The following is a 22093-nucleotide window of genomic DNA, read 5'->3' as shown; positions in this document are numbered from 1 at the left end:
AGCTTCAGAGTAGCAGGTGAGGACAAATTAGAGACAAGGAAGGAAGGCTGTTAATCAAAAAGAAAATGGACAGCTAGCACCCTGGCAGGGATGGAAGGGACAGAACACGACAGCATCCATGGAGGTATATTCAGACATTCCGTAAATATCGTTGCAAGGTAGGATGAGCATGGGGATTCAAAGCAGTAGCAACTGGATCCCAAAGAGAAGATGACATTCTTGCTTAACAAGGTAGGAATACATTTATTATATTCTACCAAGGTTAAAATTACAAAGTTTGGGTATGTAAAATCAAGATTTAAATACTGAGAAAATGTATCCCTCACTATTGACTGCTCTCTTGGCTTCTTGGGGTCCTCTTTCCTTCACCTACTGCTCAGAAGCAGCCACTGCAAAACAACAGCCCAGGTGACCAAATCAAACGGATTCCTCACTCCTTCCAAGCTTCAGGGGAATCTTGAATATTGTTAGCCAGAAGAGATCATGGGAAGTTTAATGCCAAACATTCTCTTTAAGGAGGAAGGTCTTCTGATGAGTAAATTGCAAGACATCAGAACACAAGTGAAAAGTTTCTTTATCCTTTAGGTCATGTCCATCTGTGAATCAAACTGCATATAGTGCATATTTGTCAGCATCACTCCCATGGCTTGGGGTCCACTGCACAAGGCTGTCTGGTCAGTCTTCTGGAACAGGAGAAGCCTCTCCATTATTTTTGTTTGTTGTAGAGAGAACACTCAAAGGAATCACTTACAGGAGAAGTCCTCAATCCCTTCTGCTTTCCACGCACTGGACATACTGCTTGTTCTCTTTAACTAATCATCTTTTCCATACTCACTCATTGTACTTGGACAGTTTTAACCTGGGGATAATGTTCATAGACTGCAGTTCCTGGAAGAGCAGCTTGCAGGCATATGGAATGCGGAGGGAAGACACGTGGCATGATGACTTGCAGTAATGGCACCTGGAACCCAAGTAAGCCTGTGTTAAAGGGATGGCAACTCAGGGACAAAGGTCTGCATGTAGGAAGTGAGAATGGTCCTACAGAATTCTACTATCATTCTATCAAAGTAGTTATTTTTCTATTCCTAGGTGTTCAGTCACACTATCAGACATATCTAGAAAATAAAAAGAAACATTCCGCCGTGCTCGGTGGCTCAGCCCATAATCCTAGCACTTTGGGAGGCCAAGGCGAGTGAATTGCCTGAGCCCACGGGTTTGAGACTAGCCCAGGCAACTTAGCGAGACCTTGTCTCTACAATAAATAAAAACTTAGCTGGTGTGGTAGCATGCACCTGTAATTCCGGCTACTTGGAGGGCTGAGGTGGAAGGATTGCTGGAGCCCTGCAAGTCGACGCTGAGATGGCCGTAAGAGTGCCACTGCACTCCAGCCTGGGTGATGGAGTGAGACTCCAACTCAAAAAAAAAAAAAAAAAAAGTACCTCTTATTAAAAAAAAAAAAAGAAACATTCAAGAAAGCTAAAGAAAAAATAAAGATCACTGCCTCATGTAGTAAAATTATGCAACTTCAATCAGTGCTACCACACTTCTAGGCCCTTCTCCTTAAAATGTAAAACATCTGTCTGTATACTTGTTTTGAAAGAGCCGCAGAAACCTGAATCATCAGAAAGTTATTCAGATCTAGATTTTTCATTGTTTAAAGAGCTTTAAACCAGTTCAATCTCCATGTAGTTGACAAGCATCTACTATACTACTAGCATTTAGTTTCACTACAATTTGGTTTCAGTCACTGAGATATTTAAAGTCCAATGGAAAAGACAAGACTTTTGAATAGAAAAGTGGTATCCAATCAAATGCTAATTTTTCCAGTATTCTTCCAGGTTGGCTATTTCTATTAGTACTGGAAGCTACTAACAACATGCTGTCTCTTGCGCAAAACTAAGAAATATGTGTGTGTGTGCATGCACATGTATTCCCACTTAATCTTTACAACAGCTCATGTTCCTAACTAATATGCTTGCTATTCCAAGTAGAATTTTCTTTTAGGAAGAGCTGGTAAACTGAACTTAGTTCTCAATCGATGGCTACAACTGAGGAATGATCTCCCTGGACAAAGTGAATTATTCCTTCAGGTTAGGCCAAAATAGAACCTCACCCTATTTTTCTGGGATCTGGGGCAGCTAGGACAGTAGGCATCCAGTACAAATCCAGATATTTAGTAGGTAGAAAATTAAATGAGAGCAAGAAGAATAGCAACTGAGACTTAGAAGATCAGGTACTGACCAGGAACTGGAGGGAGATTCCTTAGTGAACAAAGGACTAGCCATTCTGGAGAGTAGGTAGTAAGACAGTATATGTGAAAACTGTAAATGTTCATATTCTTTCATTAAATAATCACAAAAGTGGCAAAGGTATGCATACAAGAGCATTCACAGCCACGCTATCTGTAATAGCATAAAGCAGGAAACTATGCCAATGTCTACTAGGCAACTGTTTCCAAGCTTACAGGACATTTTATGCAGAAGAATACTGTGAAGCCTTTACATTTGAGGATGTAAACTCATATTTACTGAAATGTAAGGTGTCCAGATCATACTGTGGCATGTAAAAAGCAGTTTGCTAAACAGCAGGATCCTAAGGGTTCTTATGTAGAGTTCCTAAAATCATATGTAAAGTTTTAAAGGACTTTTTGTGTGTGTATATTTGTATTTTCCTGCTATTATCAGAATCTTGAAAGGGTTCGTGATTTAAAAAAAAATTAAAGAACTACTGGTAACCGGAGAGGTCCCAAAGAAGAGTCACTAAAATGTTAATGGTAGTCATCTCTGAGTGTTGGAACTAACGTGACTGTCACTTTTTCTTTATATTTTTTGCAACTTTTGAATATTTTACAATGAGGGGGAATCATCTGTAAGTAAAATAAAGCTTTTATTATGTTAGAAAAGAAAGCAAACACTGAAGCTGAGAATTTGAATGTGGTGGTAACTACACAGATACAGAATTTCTTGAGAGGAGAGTGTGAGAAAAGAGGAACCTTCATGGATGCACGCTTGGCATCATGACGAGGGGTGCTGGGACTTAACAAACACTGTGGGGTATCTGAGCCACCAACATTAATAATATAAACTTGGTGAGTTACTTTTCTTAGGAGATTACCTAAAGACTTTTTAATGCATTAGAATCTAAGAATTATGCTTTTAATGTGCCTGGGTTAATCTAATTTATTCAGGAATCTTGTTCATATTTTAATTGTGGAAGTGGATTTAACTGGGGTAACTTCTTGCTGATTCTTCTCTCTAGTACATTACTCTGTGACTTCAATGCAAGCTAATCTGTTTAACATTTCCATAAGTGCTGATTTATAATATAAAATGCCCATTAATCTTCTCTATTATAAAATATTTCTCTATCGTTTAAAATGTTCCAGTGTGTGCGTGTGTGTGTGTATGTGTGTGTGTGTGAAAATAAAAGACATAGTATAATAGGAAGATGCCTGCACCTAATTCCACTTTGCGTAAATCTTCATATCTGGCACAAAGATTTTCAGGTAATTTATTTTGATGTATTTTATATATATTCTTACCTTGTGTCTTAACAATTTCTGAAGGTCGAAACTTGGCTGTGACAACCTAAGATAAACTAATTTTTTAGGACAAAGGCAGCAAAATGAGGAGGCTGTGGCTTCACATAAGAAAAGACTGTCCAGTGAAATATCCTCTATGAGCTAATTATTGTAACAGAGATTTTCTTTTCCCTGTAGTTTTCCTTCTGGACCTCTCTTTGTGACTTCTGCCCTTAGTGTCTTCTGTGGAACAACAGTCATGCTGTAAACATTCCCATAGCAATGCCTCACTAATGTGCAAATCACTGACAGAAGGCCAGTTTCAAGGTTCCGAACTGCTCTAATGACCCTGCCTCCATTGTGCTGCTCATTAAAGAGCAACTTCCTCCAACAACGCCATGCTCCCTCCCACAAAACCCAGTACACAGGATCAGGTAATGATGGGAAAAATGACAGCATCATTATGCTCCTTGGCCAGCAAGCAGCACACGAGGCGGCGGCTAGACTGCCAGAATGGATTGGGATTTTTTTCTGTTGGCAACAAGGGTATAAGGAGGCCACTCAAAATCAGACATACGGTATATTAAGGTCTGTTTAATTACAGTAAAGGCCCTCAAACCATATAACCTGATTTAGTCCTCTTTCAAAGGATTTCAAATACAATACACTCTGAACAAATACGCTTCAAAATTGGGCACGGCCATCAGATGATCTCTAAATGAGACAGAAAGGCAGCAGGAAAGAAGAATTTTCAGAGATTAATCGCTGCTTATGGGTCTTCTCGCTCACATTAGTTTCCCTGAGTTTCCAGGGGAGGAGAGGAGGTTTTCTAAGTGCATAAGTGAATCTGGTTTACTGTTTTCTTTTTTATTTGGGGTTGCAGGGAGGTAGGAGGAATGCAGGGAGGAGAAGAAAAGGAAACTCCTTTTGAAGTTTCATGACCTCTATTTTTAATGAAACGACTCTTCTGTACCATCCTTTCAAAGTAAATTATCTAAAAATCCTTGTGCCAAATTTGAAGATTTACGCATAGTGAAACTAGGTTCCAGACATCTTCCTATTACACCATTTCTTTTCTTCTTTTCTCTTTTAGTCACACACCCCAGACTATAAAGCAAGCTCAATATGCATTTCAAAAGACAAACAGACATCTTAGGACTGAAGTAAACTCCCATCTTATTGATATAAGAAAGAGACAGGCTTATTCTCAGAATCATGTCATCCCTTCTCTGCAACCATATGAAAAGAATGAACAGCAAATGGCCACCTCTTCTGCTAGTTTTAAAAATGAAACGATTTCCCCAGACAAGACTCATCAACTCTTCTACAGCAATATCATAAAATAATTACCTCAAAGTTTTTGTGTCATTTTTCTAGCAAGGTATATATACTGGGTTCTAAGAAATCCACTTGTTCTGACTTTTCACTGGCTTTATTCAACCAAGAAACTGGCAGCTCAGGATGGCAAGAAGTTGGGACTCTGTCTGGAAGGAGGGTTCTCCAACCCAGCAACGAATGCTTCTCTGGGCCTAACCATATCCTCCTGGGATGGCCCCTCCCTAGGGAAAGGCACTCTGGGGAGGGGATGAGAGGTGAAGGATGAGAAGGAGTGGGAGCTACTTCCCATCCCCACAGCATCTGCCTGAACCTTTAGAGGCCTTGCCTCTGACAGAAAAGTGAGTGAAGCCTGGAAGCTATGGGCTCTCATGCCTGCAGGAGTATTTTAGAGTTCTGATTCATAACCAGCCCCAAGCAGAGCTTTTTGTTCTTTGGTGGTAGAGTGGAATCACTACAAGTAGACATGTGTTACAACTACACACACACACAAAAAAAATATGTAGCATCATCTTTTAAGCTGGCCTCTGTGTACCAAATACTACACAGAAATGATAAACTTTACAAATTACATAATTTACTTATTGGCACTCCTACAAATTCAGCAAATATCTTTTATAAAGCATCTACATGTATAGTCCAAATGTAAAAGCAGCTTGCTATGGAGAGGAAGAACAGACAAGGGTCAGGGTTCCAGGTCTTGGTCCTGGCTCTGTCACCAGTTTGCTAAAAGACCTGGGACACCATCCCTGGCTCTTTGGGTCTCAAGTTACAAATGAGAACTGTTGACACAAATTCTCTGAAGAACATGCTGCGACTTTAACACCCAACAATGTATCTGCTAGAATTCTGATGGGTGAACAGTGTTATAAAACGTGCTTGAGAAGATATTTAAAAGAAGATAAAGTCTGTATTCCTTGGAAACTTAAAACTCCAGTAGTGTAGGAAAAAATAGAGCTATGCAGACAAATGAAATATATACATATAGAATCCCCAATTACAGGAATGGTGCATGGGGAAGGGCATGTCAGTGATCACAAAGACTGGCAAATATGTGGGTATGATCCAGGGTCAATTCTGGAGCTGTGATTCAAGAGGCAAGGGGTATGAGATGAGAGACATATGGCATCCACTTACCAGCCGGAATACCCCAGAAGTCCACACTGCCCGCAGACATCAACCTCAAAGGCATCACTTGAAATCATTAGTCTCTCTAGCAAAAGCATACTGGCTCCATAACCAATTAAACAGTCACGTTCCATTTCTCCAAGACGCAAGCCACCATCACGAGATCGCCCTTCAGTTGGCTGCCTTTGAAACAAGTTATTAGATCAATGTGTTATTATGATGTTAAACAAATAAAGAGGCAGCATCACACGCTGGCAAAGAGCACAAAGCTTTGGAACCGGGCTCACCTGGATCCAAGCACGTATCAGACAGTGACCTTGAGTGTGCTGCTCGGTCTCACTGGTAAGCATGCATGTGCACACCTAATCCAAAGAGCCTCAAGTAACAAAAGATGTGATGCTGGTGGTGATTATTGTTAAATAAAAGTAATATGAATTTATATTATATGATGTAATTGCGTATTAATATACAGTCAGGCCAGTGCTAGCTTTACTACCACCATCACTATTATTATTAGGATAATACAGTTCCTAAACCAGGGAGCAATGTCTGAGTATTTTCAAAGAAGTCTCAGTGGTCTGACATTCAGAAGCAGAAAAACTAAGCACAACAGACTGTGGCAGAAACCTGGAGTCCTCCAGTAGTTACTGGCAGGGCCCAAGAGGCTGTTAGCCTTTTGAATGGATTCCCTGTGGCTTATGTACATGACAGGCTTGAGAGTATTTTAACAGGTAAAGAACCCAGGACCCAGAGCTGTAGGTAAAATGAAGGGATTCTGAACAAAGTAGGCAATCCACCTAGGTACTGATCACACACATTATTTTTTTTGGGGGGGGAACTTAAACTCCCTGGCTGTCATATTTTGGACTGATACTTATTAGTGTTACTCTTTGAGCAGAGGTGGTCACAATCCTTTTATTTGCTTGATATCACAGCATCCTTTAATCTTTGTTGTTGTCTCCCAAAGAATTAGAGGGAAAACACAGTATGTGCCAACACTTGCTAAAATTTTAGAATTTTCAAAACTGTTGTGGTTGAAAAGTTACAATGGGAAATCAAGTAAGTTGTAGATTATTTGTTGGGAAAAATCTACACATGAGAAACTTACACACAGATGTAAACGAACACATTACTGTGGAAACTTCACAACTGAGCACATCTATACATTTGTATTTGATAATAGAAACACCATGGGTGGGTGCTCCCTCCACCTGAGGTCACTGAACAAGGCAAAGGCAGAGAGACCACGTGTAGACAGAATATAATACTTGGATTTTAACCAACGGGATAACGTACCACAGACAAATGTACTCTAGGCAGTCTTCATATGGAAGACACACAAGTAATACCAAAGTAATAACTTCTTTTACACAACAAAGCAAAACATAGGAAGTAACTGCTTTGACATTTACTTTACTCTGAAATAGTTTTTGGATGTTGGAACTGAAATGGAAGTTTAGGAGGGAACAGCATTTAGGGGAGAAACACAACTAACCCAAGTAGGGTCCCACTGCTAAGATTATTGTCTTGAGAATCTCAGCTTCCCTCCTCTGCAATTTTAAGAACACAAATGTCTATTATTTCAATAGACATGTGCATTTGCTCAGTTTTAAATGGTCAAGGGATTGAGCCATCTCTACCTTTCCCTTGGTTAAAAAAAACAAGCAAAACTCAAACTTTAGCTGCTTCATTCCAGCCCCTGTACTGTTATATCCAGGAGCACACAGTGAAAGTGGGGAGGGAACTAGATGCTTACTGGACATCACCCGTGAATAAGTGCGGTGTTCACTCTGTATTCAAATGCGATGTTCACCAGCACCCAGGGAAGCAGGGGGTATCATCTCTACATATGAGGAAAACTGAAGCTGAGAAAATCCAAGCGATATGTCCAGGGCTAAACAGTAGAGATGAGATCACGTGCGAGTCTATCTGGCTCCAAGGTCTGGGCTCCCTCCTCTGGCTCAGGGCTCCTCAACCTCAGCACTGCTGACATACTGAGCTGGGTTTAACAGTTGTGGGGACTTTTCCCGCAGCGCCCCCGGCCTTTACTCACTAGATGCCAAGAGCTACCTCCCCAGTCCCAAGTTGGAACGTACAAAAATGTTTCCAGGCTTGTCAAATGTCCCCTGGGAGGCAAAATTGCCCCCCTCTTGAGAATCACTTCACAAGTGCAAAAGGTAGTACTAAGAACATGTGAAACTTATTCGTTGTAATTCCCCTTCTCAACAAATTTAGTCATTCATTAACACACAGACATTGTGCTTAGGACAGAGGAGACACTGGTGAATGGGCACACATGGATCCTGACCTCCCAGTGCTTATTCAAATGAGCATGCAAGTGCAGTTGCCTTATGTTCCAAAACATCAGTTTTTTTTAAAAAGTACAATCGTGGTTCAGGCTACCAAATAATGCAGGTATGTGTTATCTGTGTACACATGGATGCATGTAGGTGTATTGATATTTGTGTGGGTATACAGGTACACACTTTCTTTTTTTTTTTTTTTTTTGAGTTGGAGTCTCACTCTGTCGCCCAGACTGGAGTGCAGTGGCTGCTCCCGGCCACCACAGCCTCGACCTGCTGGGCTCTGGCGATCCTTCCGCCTGAGCCTTCCAAGTAGCCGAAACTACAGGCGTGCGCCACCATGCCCAGCTGATTTTTTGATTTATTGTAGAGATGAGGTCTCGCTGCCCAGACGGGTCTCGAACCCGCGGGTTCAGTCAATCCACTCACCTCAGCCTCCCAAAGGCGCAGGATTACAGGCTGAGCCACCAAGCCCGGCTCTACACTTTCTTATATATGAACCTTTCTGAATAGGACCACATTTGTAGACATTTACACAGTAAATGGCTGTTAGTCATCCACTGGCAAGACCTATGGTAGGTTTGCTCTTGTGCCTGTGAAATGATTTTTAATAGGCTGCTATCTTTCCATGTTAATCGTACAAATGTAATTTTTCTTAATGTTGATACCCCAAATTTTGACATCTCAGGAAAATAAAAACTATTGAGTCTGCTTTGTGCTCTACCTGGAAAATATAAGGTAGACTTAACTACATTGTAAATTATTTTTTGTAAATACTTTTCTCTTACCTGGTAAGGACGGCTCGTGGGCCCCGGGCCCGGGCGTGCATTTTATCAAGCACCATGTGTTTCAGTTTCTGATAGTACACAGGACCGAAATAGATGTATGCTTCTAAAGGTTCGCTGAAAGAAAAGCCGGTGTCTTGGGTTAAGAAACCAAGTTTAGGCCAATAAAAAAATAGCCTTTTCTAGAACTCATCATTGGCAGGTCCTCACTTGTTTATGACTGACTGACTAACAGTGATTTTCAGCTTGTAAGGGAAGGAAAAGGCTAGTCTGAAAATATAAAAGTACCAGAGCCATGTTAAAGGATAAATGGTTTTATAAAGAAACAACATTTAAAAGGATTGTGAAACAGTACATACAGGATGCTCCCTCCTTTGTGGCTACCAACCTGGTCAGACCACTCTCCTTTCTCCTTTCTTCTAATTGGCCTCCTTGCTTCCACGCTTACCCCTCAATAATCTACTTTTCACATAACAAGCCAGGGTGATTCCTTCTAAAATGGAATCACAACAGGTCATTCTTCCGCTCTAAACTCCCCAATAGTTTTCCATCACGCGCAGAATCTGTATTGCCAAAATGTTGTACACAGCCTGTGATCAAGCTTGATACCTGCAGAAGCCTTTGCTGATGGGTGTGATCAGGGGTACCAGGCGTGCAGGGCCAGGCATTTCTATTTGCCTGTTGTTTCCTTTGCTCTTTCTACTCTTTCTTCATTCTGTAGCCCACAGTCCAGGAATCCATTTTCTGCCTCAGATTCATTGCTTATTCTCTCTTCCCATCACTCGACTTCAGCAGCACTGGCCTCTTCTTACTCCTCAAATGTAGTAAACCTGTCCCTGCTTTGGGGGCATTTGCACTTACCATTTCCTTTGCCTGAAGCATTCTTCTACCAGGTACTCACATGGCTCTGTCAAACATTTCACCTCCTCTGAGAGACTGTCCCTACACAGCTTACCTAAAGGATTCCTTCCTCCCACCCCAGCATCACCACCCCCACACTGTCTCCACCTTACCCTTCACTGTACTCATCACCTTTTGGTATGATAGTATACATTTATTATTTCTCTGATTATTGCCTGTCTTCCCCACAAGAAGTAAACTCTGCAAAGATAAGCACTTTGTCTTCTTTGTCACTATGGCTCTGGTACCTATGACCCTGCCTGACACACAACTGGTGCTCGCTAAATGTCTGTTATGTAATTAATTCAATGAATTTCTACAAAAACTAGTGAGAGTTAAAAAGAGTGAATATATAAGGGCTTTGACAGAAGAAACCTTTTTTTTCAGTCTGGAGCAAGAACAACCAAGTGATTGAGGCCCTTACATTTTTTTTTTGAAAGGAGGCACCTATCATGCACTAGTTAATCCATCCAACTATCTAGGGAGAACTATCATCCCTGTTTTGAAGATGAAGAAACAGGTAAAGATTAAGAGGTGCTGAGAGATGCAGCAGAGGTTCAAATCCAGTGCTCTCCATCACATTGGCCAGTAATAAGTAAATCACACTGACCTGAAATAAGTAAATTGTGGGCTCCAGAATAACGTAAGAGTGAAAACAGCAAAGGAAGCAACAGACACAGGAGGGAGGCAAATAGAAACGCCTGGCCCTGCATGCTTAACCCATGATCACACCCATCAGCAAAAGTTTCTGCAGGTATCACATCATTCAGTTGGTTCAAATACAGCCAGATTCTTGAAGACACCGAGTGCAGTGGAAGGCACAAGGACAGGGCATCAAGAGACCCTGTTTTTGTCTCGGTTCTGTCAAATAGTAATTATATGACATCTCTAGTTCAGTGTTCTTAGTTGTACAAAGAGGTCAGAACAATGTTCTTTCAAGCTATAACAGAGAATGATTCTATTCCTCAACAGTATGATTGCTCATGGTAGAATTTATGAAACTGTTACCCAATGCCATTCCATCATCCACAGAATAAAGCCATATGCAATTTTTCCTCTTACCTGTGCCCGAGAATGAACAAGGGATGAAAGCTGGTGGATAACTGTGTTTACAGGAGTTTTCAACTAATAGACTAAACAGTGCTTTTCCAACTTTGCCAGTGAAATAAATGGCAGAGAAATGAAACTCTGGCCAGGTGTGATGGCTCACATCTGTAATCCGGCACTTTGGGATGTTGAGGCAGTAGAATTACTTAAGGCCAGGAATTCAAGATAGTTCAAGACCAGCCTGGGCAACATAGTGAGAAATGAAACTCTGACTGGGGAGACAAGGGGAAGCAGTGTGGAACAGGACACAGACTACTGTTGTCTCTAGCAAGCAGGATACAGCCCATCCAAAACTTTTGTACAATTATGTTTTGAAGTTCCACTAAATTGATCCTGCAGTTTTGCACACTTTCAGGTCAACATCTGCATTCTTTCAGGGTAGAGAAATTAAGATTAAGATGATCAATTCAGCAATGACAACTGCATTTTTAGAAATGGACACAACTATTTTACTAAACCATTTTTGAAATGGGCCACTAGTCATCTCCTATGATTTTCTATATATAATATCTCAAGTATGACACACCTAAAGAAATTCATATTATTATAGTCTGGGGAAAAAAAGCACTCCATATTTTTAATAGATATAGATTTTAATCACTTTAATCACATTTGTAGAGTCTATCTGCAACACTAAAATCAAGCTCTATTCTCACACATGCTTCCATGCTGAGTTTCACTTGTGTTCCTGTGGCCGAAAACCTCAGGAGAACAGTATAAACACTATGTCCTAGAATTTTATCTGGCATGAAGTACATAAGTGTGTCAATTTAAGCAACTGATTTGATCCTTTAAAACCATGTGTGATGCAAGTTTCAAAACCTTGCCAATTTTAGGGATCTGTTTCTCACAGGTTAAGAAGCAGCTCTGCCTGGAGACTTGGTCTTCCCCTCCTCCGCCCCCATTTCAGGCTGCCAGTGCTGCCGCTTCACAGTTGCCCAACCTTCCCAAGCTTTTTCCCTGGCAAGGCGTTAAACATATTTTTCCTCTCCGTTAAACACTCTTTGAATGGCCCATCCTCTCATCCTTTATCTTTCAGCTTCGCTAGCCACTTGCTCACATGGACCTTCTAACCTAGTCTTTGACTTCCTTTTGGCAAGACCTGTTTGTACTTGTATCAGTTGTGTATATTCGTTCTTTCAGGAGATACTTATGGAACACCTGCTGTGTGTCAGGCCCTGTGCTAGGCAGTAGAAACAGAGTAATACAAAAACAGACCAGTCCTGCTCTCATGGAGTTTATGTTCTAGTTGGGGAGACAGACAATAGTATTATCATATAGTATATTTGATAATAATGGGTGCTACACAGTAAAATTAAGCCTAAAATGGGCATTACTGGGTTACAATTTTATATTAGGAAATCACAGTAGGCTCCATGGAGAAGTCACCTTTCGTCTGTTATTTTTAATTTTTATTTTTTTGAGCCAGAGTCTTGCTCTGTCACCCAGGGTGGAGTACAGTGGCATGACCACAGCTATGGCAACCTCAATCTCTTGGGCTCAGGTGATCCTTCCACGTCAGCCTTCCAAGTAGCTGGGACTACAGGCGTGAACCACCATGCCTGGCTAATTGTTTAATTCACTGTAGAGACAAGATCTCGTCATGTTGCCCAAGCTGGTCTTGAACTCAGGCAATTCTCTCGCCTCGGTTCCCCTAAGTGCTGGGATTACAGGTGTGAGCCACCCTGACTGGCCTTGTCTGTTATTTGTTAGTATCAGCTTCATAGGTCAAGGACTATGCCTATTATATTCACTGGTAGACACTCAGTGCCTAGCATATATTAGGTAGATGCTCAACACACCTTTAATGAACAAATGCACAAATGTTAGACCTTAAGCTGTCTGTCAAAGCAATAATTGTCTGATACTCATCATACAAATGCAGAGAAAATTCAACAGTAAAGAGAACACTTTATATTATATAAAACTGATGTGTTTTTTAAAAGTAGGGTAGAAATCAAATTCTGGTAAATTACATATTTTCTACTTTTAAAATTATAGTCTTCTAATACAAACAACACTCCTCAATTTATCAGCGTTCTAAATTTTGAATTTTTTTTTTGGTATGAGATTTCTTAAAGGGATAAAGCTTTACTCTGTAAAACTTAGGTAGAGTCCTTAATATTTACACTTTAAGAACTCTTCTCTCCTATACTAACAAAATTTTTCTTTAAAATGGCTCAATTGCATACTTACCCCGTGATGCCAGAGGTAACATAGTCTTTCCCCAAGTAGTTATAACCATGGCGAACGAGGTCTTCGCATACATCCTTCACTTTGCTCCCTCCAAACGCAGTGCCATAGTGGAATCTGCCGTCCAGCACGCCGGCCTTGCCAGCCAGCAGCTCAATTAACTTCCCCACCTGTGGGATGTGAGCAAATTAAGTGAGCACCTCCCTGTGGCACAGAAATTCTCTTTGCTTATTAATCTCTAGTTTATTTTCCCCCCAAAGAATATGAGGCTATTACTATTAATAACAGTGACAGGCCACATGTGGTGGCTCATGCCTACAATCCCAGCACTTAGGGAGGTGAGAGGATTGCTTGAGCCCAGGATTTTGAGACCAGGCTAGGCAACATAGCGAAACCTCGTCTCCACAAAAAATTTAAATATTAGCTTGGTGTGGTGGTGCATGCCTGTAGTCCCAGCTACTTGGGAGGCTGAGGTGGAAGGGTCGCCTGAGCCCAGGAGGTCAAGGCTGTAGTGAGTCATGATCGTGCCACTATACCTCAGGCTAGGTAACAGAGTGAGACTTCAGCTCAAAATACTACTACTACTACTATTACTACTAATAATAAATTAATAGCAGCAATATTTGTTCATATCTTGTAGTATGACAGACTATACTGAAAAACCGTGACATGCATGATCTGATTTTATGCCTCTCAATACCCCTATGAGATAGGTATTATTTTTCCTCATTTTACATAGGAAGAAACTGAAGTACAGGGAGGTTAATCAACTTGTTCAATGCCATACTGCTGATAAGAGGTGGAGCCAGGATTAAAAAAATAACCACTGAACGGGAGATCCACTGAGGTTCAACACAAGGGGCTCTCTTTGTTGAGGGGTAAATTCATCACTTAGAAGATTCCACCCTTGAAGGGAAGGTGTAGCTGTACTCTCATTCTCTATAGAGAAGAGTGACCCAGAATTGTCAGGGCTCAAGATTTATTTATCTAGGCAAGGGCCAAAGGGGTCTTTCTAAAAATCAGCTTCAGGGTTTCATCACCTCCACTTACAATAACTAAGCTAACTGCCTACTTTCTTACTTAAAGGCAATGCTTCTGAAAACCTAAAGGTAACTGACCGTCATTCGCGATGGGAAGCCATGTGGGTTCATTATGATGTCAGGACAGATGCCAGAATCACAAAATGGCATGTCTTCCTGGGGGACGATCAAGCCACAGACACCTGGGGGAGAGAAGATTTCATGCCACGTAAAGCAAATTGGCAGAAAGGAAGAATACAGTACTTAATTGGGATCTCCCCGCTGCTATCTCTATTTCCACTACTCTAAAACCTTCCCCATGGTCTCTATCAAGAGTAACAAAAGCAATTTCCAACAATCCTGCTAGACAAACAGTTCAAAAACAGCTCTGCTTGCAGAAAGGCATTGCAGTTTGTGGACCGTCCTGCTGGCACGACACACAATGGTGCTGTCAGGATGCTTGCCCACCCTCCCGTGCCACAGAGACTGAAGAACAGCGACTTCCCTGAGCCCTGGGCCTGTGGCTGTCCCTGAAGCTTTAAGTCAGAAGCAGATTTGCTCTTCATCAGCGAGTTCGTGATCTGCAAGGTTCTGCACCCAAGTGACAGGAATCCAAGTTCTCTGACTACCAAAGCAGAACTAATTCAACGAGGGGTGTGCTTAAAATGTGTTTTTAAAAATGGTGACAAAAAGTACTCGTGTGTGGCTGATGTGCTAATAGGTCTACCTACTGGTTGCAGAGTTCGGGCTGGTTGGCTGGTTCTTTGCTAGGGCTTCCCTGGCTGAGTCTAAACTGCCCAAAGGAATTTTAATTCCCACAGCTTATAGCACATTAGAAAAGTGATCTTCCACTGAACTTGTAAAGTTGAACAAGAAAATTAAACGCCAAATCGTTCTTGGGAAAAAATAGGCTAGAATTAGAAATGGAAGTTTAAGAATGAAAACAGCACAATAAAACCTACCAACTCTATGTGCTTCTGATATTCTCTTAAATTAACTGTACTTCATTATTCCCTTAATATTATTCTAACCTATAGAGGATTTTGTTGCTAGTTTTTAATTCTTCATTTCCTTATCTTGGAAGGAGGAGTAGGAATAGAATTCAGATTGCTAACTACAATCTTCATAATTTAGAATCGAAAAACTAGTGTACAATGGCACTGGACTAAAAAAAGCATTTACATTTGTAATAGGATAAATCCTTTTCCCTTTGTGTAAAGTTATTAACCATCTGCATCTTCTAAAAAGAAACTGCTCTCAAGTTTTTCATTCCTCAGTTTTACTTCTACAGAATTACTCAAGCTGTTTTAAAATAAAATGTGCGATTTGTTATAACCACCAAGAGCTAAAGTCTAAAGGAAAAGCATGCCATTTGCCTATTTAATACTGGTTATTAATCTGGTTTCCAGTGCCTGCCAACAATATGGTTAATAGGTTTGTAAAGTTGAATTCGAGAACACGTAGTTACTTTAATTTGGTTGAAGTGGTATTGTTTATAATAAAGAATATCTGCTTTCCTACATGAAGAACAGCAAAAACAATTACTCAGTTCACTTTATTTCAAATTCAACTACAATGTACTAGAATTTAAATCAAGCAGTATGTGTGAGACCCTTCTTTCTTCCCTCCAAAAATCCATCTTATCCACAGTGAAATTATCTGACAAAACCCTAGGGCTACTGGGAAATCTACTTTGAAAGAGATCAAACTGTAAATCTAGGTGCACCGACAACAACATTGTTGAGCAGTGAACAAAATGTAAAAAACGGCAATCCCTACAGGGGCCGGTCCTGGGACGTGCTTAGTGAGAATATAATTTTGGCTAGTGAGGATATGAAGGGTTCAGCTATATCCCCGAAAAACAAAACCAAAGGAAGACCATGACACCCCTCAAGCAGCAGTTCGCAGGGGGATGCCGGCGTCTGCTCAGGAGGAAGCTGCCTGTCCACTCTCCAGCAGGCGGTGGTGGGAGTGAGGGGCAAGAGGGGCAGAAACTGACCAAGGAGGCAGGATGTGCTTATACTGGGGGAGCGGAGGGAGAGAGAGGACTTGCATTTGGTTTTCCGTTTGAATTGACACATTTCATCAGACAAATTCAACTTTATTATGTTATTAAAATGAAAGAGATGCTCATTCCCTGAAATGTGAATCTCTAATAACTTTTCTCAAAATCTAATTAATATTTAGTGTAGAGCTTCCTTTTGGGGGAAGTTATTTTCTTATCAGCTCCTTTCTGACATTTCATTTAAAAACACATAGAAGCAGCTTTCAGATTTTTTCATTCCATTATAGGAACTGCTTTGGCGACATCTGAACCAAGGGCACCTGTAAGCCAAAAATTAAATCTTAGCTAACTTAAAATTACTTTAGGCTCTGAAACGCTTTTATATGCCAAGATGGTTCCCATAGCAGACAGCCCTGTGTTGTTTGTTTTGTGTGAAAGTGAATGATAAAAGATCCATGAAATCGACACAGAAAGCCAGAACAGCAGAAAGAACTGAGGGCTCTCCATCATTGCGGCTTCTACCCTCTGCTGACTTGCGGAACAATGGAAGCTACACATCCAACTGCAGATCTAACACAGCTGTGCATTTCATTAGATGGAGAGCACTAGTGACACAAGTAAATAATTAACTTATTCTGGTCCGCTGACTGTGCTTATGAGACCAGTCATAGCTGACAGATTTTAATACAAGTTAACACAAAGAGACCATAATGAGCTTAGAAGTTAAAACAAAATATTTAGACAGAATTTGACGATCTCGAATCTCAAATCAGACAGATGATTTTTAAAAGTTTGTATTTTATGGAATTCATCAGGGGAAAAAAGAGAGTTCTCAATTTTAGAACTAGATTTCTTTTTTTTAACAGTATTTCTCTTTCAGAATTATTCAAATCTTTAATCAAAGCAGGAATATTTCTATTCTTATTTTCAAATTTTAAAATTACAACTGTGTTTTCTCCAGGGTCAGAGGCATAAAATCCATTCCAATATTTAAAAGTCTTAAAAGTTAGAGTCACTTTCCTTTAATACTGATTTAAAAATGTAAATGATATGCAGTACTCCTCAGTGTGTTAACACTCCCCTGGATCCTTGAAAAGAGGATGGATTACAAATAAACCATATCTAATGGAAGCTGTTGTGAAACAATTGCCGATTCATACCTTAAATGCTTACACAGCATTTCAGATTTTAAAATAAAATTTCATACTCTGGCTCTCGCTGATTTCTCAACACCATTGTTTATAGCACAACCTCCTGGCAGTAAAATGCAAATACACCAGTTTAACATGCCCTGGAACATTTAATGCACTCGTTGGGGCCAACTGGGAATTAGACCACAGACTACAGTACAGAACTTTTAACAAATGCAAGTTGAAAATAAGGAAAAATGGAATCGCAGAAAAGGACTGAAGAGACCCAGTCAAAATAACGTTATTCCGTTACCACCATTCTTAATTTCAAGTTGTAAAGGGAAAAATTAAGGAGTCCAGGAAGTCTAATTACCCAGCCACTCAGGAGAGGCAAAGCTAAGAGCCACTGTCACAGTCCTCTGTATCATGTCCCAGACTGCAGGTTCCTACCAATCTGTTATTTCTATTTCCATGGTTTGCTCAGCGAAGTCAGTTAATCTCACAAACGCTCGGATTTTCTTCAGAAGTATTTCAAATTATAATCAGTAACTGACTTATTCAAAAGTCAGTTTTTGGCCTTTTTAAAATGCTAGTTTAAACGTACTAGCTTTGTGTAATGGATTATGCTAATTCAAAGAGAAGATAAAAGGTAAGAACATAAGGAAAAAAGGTAAGGAAAAAATAAAGCATTCTAGTACTGTATGAGATAGAAAGCCAAATGACAACTGCAGAAGATGACATCTTTAATTTAAGAGCTGTTTTTGATGTGACTTCAGTGCATCGAGACCCGACTAGTAAATGGTTGTCAGTTTTGATGGTGGCCAGGTCTCATTTTAATATTACAATCTGTTCTAAGCTTTTATTTAGCAAGTCTACCATCTAAGTACAAGCACTTTTGAATTAAATGTACCACTCAGGTTGATATACATAATTACTCTTCCTTTTCTGAGTGAGAACAGAGGAAAAAAAAACTTCCCTCGATTACTAAGTATATGCTGTGTGACAAGTATTGTGAGGAGATGGGGACACAAATAAGTTCAGGGCCTTAATTCCAGATAGGCAGAGGTGGCCTATGCAGAGTAATCTTAGTGAGTACTGGAAACTAAAACATTTATACAGTTCAACCTGCCACATTCTAATGCATCTAAATGATGCAGAGCACATCTGGCAGCATGGTCTGTGGAAATAATACTAACCACAGGCTAAATTACCTACATTTAGTTTCTGCAGATACTTGTTAGACAAGGCTATTTATTCTACACAGTTTAACACTCTCTGCACTGAATGCTGAAATGATGCTGTGATTTTTCTCTACCAGTCCCAGTGCAAAAAGAGGACTGTGTTTAGTAAAGGAGTGAACACTCTACCAATGCCCGGTATTAATGAGGTTTATACGTGTGGGGAAAATACCATCTGTAGAGTTCATCACCCCTTGGACTCTGAGACCTACGTAAGGTAGAATATCTAGGGATCAGGCGAACTCCATTTGACTGAATGCTGTTCAAATGATATTGTGTTACCTTAGGGGTGTGGGGGAAGCACGACTTTCTGGTGAGCCTTAGTTGTTTGGTCTTTGTAAGGGGAATAATTAGCACCTATCTCATGAGGCAATTGTGTTAGAAGAACAGATGAGCTAATGTCTGAGAGGTACTTTAAGTTCCTTAGAGGAAGGCTGCATCTAAATACAAGGAATTATTATTATATAAGAAACCTAATTATTCTCAGCAGGAAGCAAACTAGCAAAGCAAGAGACCAACTTAATGAATAGAAGGAGCAGTTGCCGGTGCACTAACTTTGGCTGAAGAGGCGGAAAAGCAGCTCACTCCTTCGTGGGTTGTTCAGGTCATTTAGCATTATCAAGACACTCTCCTGATAACTTTAGACCTTCAAGAAGGGCGTGAGGCTTCGAATTTCTAGTGGGGAACTGCTTACTGCTGATGAATATGGCGGTAAATGGGGCCAAAGAAGCAGCAGGAATGCTTTCAAGTTTGTTCCTATTAAGTAAGAAATGGTTTGCTTTGAATAATCTCATCTCAATGAGCCTTTATAGACTCAGAAATGAAATCTCTAAATCAAAACGTGAAGGCTAACACAGGTGGTTACTCCTTTCTTCCCTTCCCCCTCCAGTTATCGAATTAACCTTCTTTTATTTTTCACATCACCAACTTAAATAATCCCAAGAGGGAGGGGAGTAGACAAAAACTGTTGAATCATATTAGCTTTGTTCTGTTGTTGAATCATTTCCAGATCTATCACATCACTTGCCATATCCTGGTTGACATAATTTTAATTCAGCTCTTCCTTACATGTTAACAGATAAATAATGCATAAGAAAACTTGATTAGCTTTCTTATTAAAACATCACTCTAAATGAGAGGAGGCGCTAGAAGACAATACAGTTTTTACACGGCTTTCCCATGAGCAGTTGAATGGTTTGATGTGATAAATTTGCATAGTCTGAAGCACACAAAGGGCTGATTAATTGAAACCCTTACAATGGTTCTGGAAGCAGCTATTGTAAAACAATAACCATAGGAACTTTACAAAATACACATGGCTGAATGTGTCAAGAGCTTAATAAAATGTGTTGAGGCTACACTATTTGGAAACAGAATTGGAGATTTTTATTCTGGGCTATAAAACACTAAATACCCTAATTTTAAAGCTTTACTTGGATATTTACTGAAAGGTCAGAGGGTTACTGGTCAGTTACTGAAGACCAAAATTTGTCCTTAAAAAAGTAAATGCAAAAACTCTTCTTACAATAAGGTGTCCATGTGGACAAAAGAACTCTAGTTTCTAACATTAAATTAAGAGTTGCTGGAATTTCTTTTTGGCCCAAAACTCTGATGGATCGTTTGGCATCATATACCTCATGTTGGGGCTCATACTGTTAGTCCTATCAGCCCCCTTCTCCCCTCCCACTTAGAAACTTCCATTCAAGCAGGATCAAGCAAAGTAGGGAGCCAAAGACATCCAGACTGTTTGAAGCTTCAGACTTGCAGAGAGGATTTTAGACAGTCTCAAGTGTTACATGAGTACAAGGTATTATTATTATTACTTTAAATCAGTGTCTTTTTACTCTCTTAATTTTATGAAATAGAAAAAAGGAAAAACAAATTAAGGTCTAGCAAAACTAGTTTTCAACCAAACCCTTTTTAACAAATAAATTTTCTTCTATACTTTTTTTGCCACTCATGAATTAATACTTTCTTACTTTCCACAGCCTCTTTATACATACTATAAAATGATTCTTTAATGTGTTGGAAAGTCAGGGTAGGGTTTCTTTTCTTCCAAGAAACATTTCATCAAAATATTAATAAATTAATCTAGTAGGTTGTTGAATAAACTTTCTTAATACATAATGGAGGCAAGTGACCTTATAATGGATTTTTTTGAACAAGAAAGGGTCAAAGATAAATATTCCAAACAATTTTATCTACATATATGTAATCCTTTCAACCCAAGATAGACTAAACCATTAAGTGAAAAACTACATTTAGTAAGACTAGACTTCTGTTTAAAACAATGGATGACTTCACTCCATTTAAACTAGCTGTCTAGTCCTTAAAGATTTAGGGAGTATATGCCATTATCTCAGATTTGCAGTTATTAAAAAGCTTCTGTTTGCCAGGACAAACACTCTTGCTCAAATACAGTTTTTCCTCTCCTTAGGAATACTGCTTGGTATTGCTGTCCAATGCTGTGATCCACAGGACCTTTGTTGGAGGTGCTAATCCTTTTTCACAAGAGAGACTGAGAAATGTTCTTTCAGGGAAGTGATATATTGCTTTCTCTCTCTCTCTCTCTACATCAAAGGAGTCCACTTTTTCCTCCCTCATTGTGAATGGGGGCAAAAGTAAGAGGAAATTTGGAAATATAATAATTTGGTGTGCCTAAACGCTGAAATGAAACTTAACTTGGGAACTCCTTAGGTTGTAAGATAATTTTTATTAAAGAATTTTTTTTAAAGGACTAGGAAATCTTCTAATAAATGTGCAAATCATCAGAGAAAACAGGGCTCAAGATAAAAATACCTGTTCTTGATGAGTTCCCTACATTAGAATTTATATCAAAGTTAAAGAGGCTTACATAGTTATTTTGATTTTTAATAGAAAATCTATTAAAAATCAAACATAATTCTAATCAACATTATATGTGAATGTCTCTTCCTATCTTTATCTATAAAACTGGTCAGAATACGAAGAGAAAACAGAACATTCCCAATCCATGTTTGGCTCTGTTTCCCTTTGAAATATCATTGTGCATCAACCATATAAGTCATAACTTCACTCTAAAGTACCTACAAGTCTAGAATACTCGGAAAAGGAGATCAAGACATCAGGGTTTACATACTTCTCCCCAAATGAATTTAAAACAAAACTAAGCAAAACTTTCTTGGCTTTGTAAACAAACACACAGCAAATATACAACATTGGTGTACAGAAGTGTTACTAAGTAATCTTACCTCTGCCAGCACCTTGTATACCAGTAAAGGATGAAGAGCTTGGTCAAAGGTTTGGCTCTTGTGGGGGAGCAAATCACTGCACTTACTGGTAAGATATATAACTGAGCTGGGCTTGGTGGCTCATCCTGTAATCCCGCGCTTTGGGAGGCTGAGGTGAGTGGATTGCCTGAGCCTGCGGGTTCGAGACCCACCTGGGCAAC

The 22093-nt window shown here is 39.8% G+C and overlaps 1 protein-coding gene across 1 annotated transcript in view; it reads right to left on the bottom strand.

Moving 5' to 3' along the window:
• Positions 1–223: 223 nt before the first annotated feature.
• Positions 224–22093, bottom strand: part of POLR3B (RNA polymerase III subunit B) — a 130500-nt gene continuing 108630 nt past the window's right edge. The window contains exons 24-28 of the mRNA XM_008052564.2: positions 14390–14493; positions 13275–13441; positions 9075–9188; positions 5993–6166; positions 224–961 (exon numbers count right to left, since the gene is read on the bottom strand). Of these exons, the coding sequence (XP_008050755.1) occupies positions 832–961; positions 5993–6166; positions 9075–9188; positions 13275–13441; positions 14390–14493 (689 nt within the window). The 3' untranslated portion in view covers positions 224–831. The remainder of the gene's footprint in view (positions 962–5992; positions 6167–9074; positions 9189–13274; positions 13442–14389; positions 14494–22093) is intronic.

This window comes from Carlito syrichta, unplaced genomic scaffold, assembly GCF_000164805.1.
Source record: "Carlito syrichta isolate Samal-C Ts95f unplaced genomic scaffold, Tarsius_syrichta-2.0.1 Scaffold281728, whole genome shotgun sequence".
NCBI classification, from domain to species: domain Eukaryota; kingdom Metazoa; phylum Chordata; class Mammalia; order Primates; family Tarsiidae; genus Carlito; species Carlito syrichta.
This window is presented reverse-complemented; position numbering and strand designations above follow the sequence as displayed.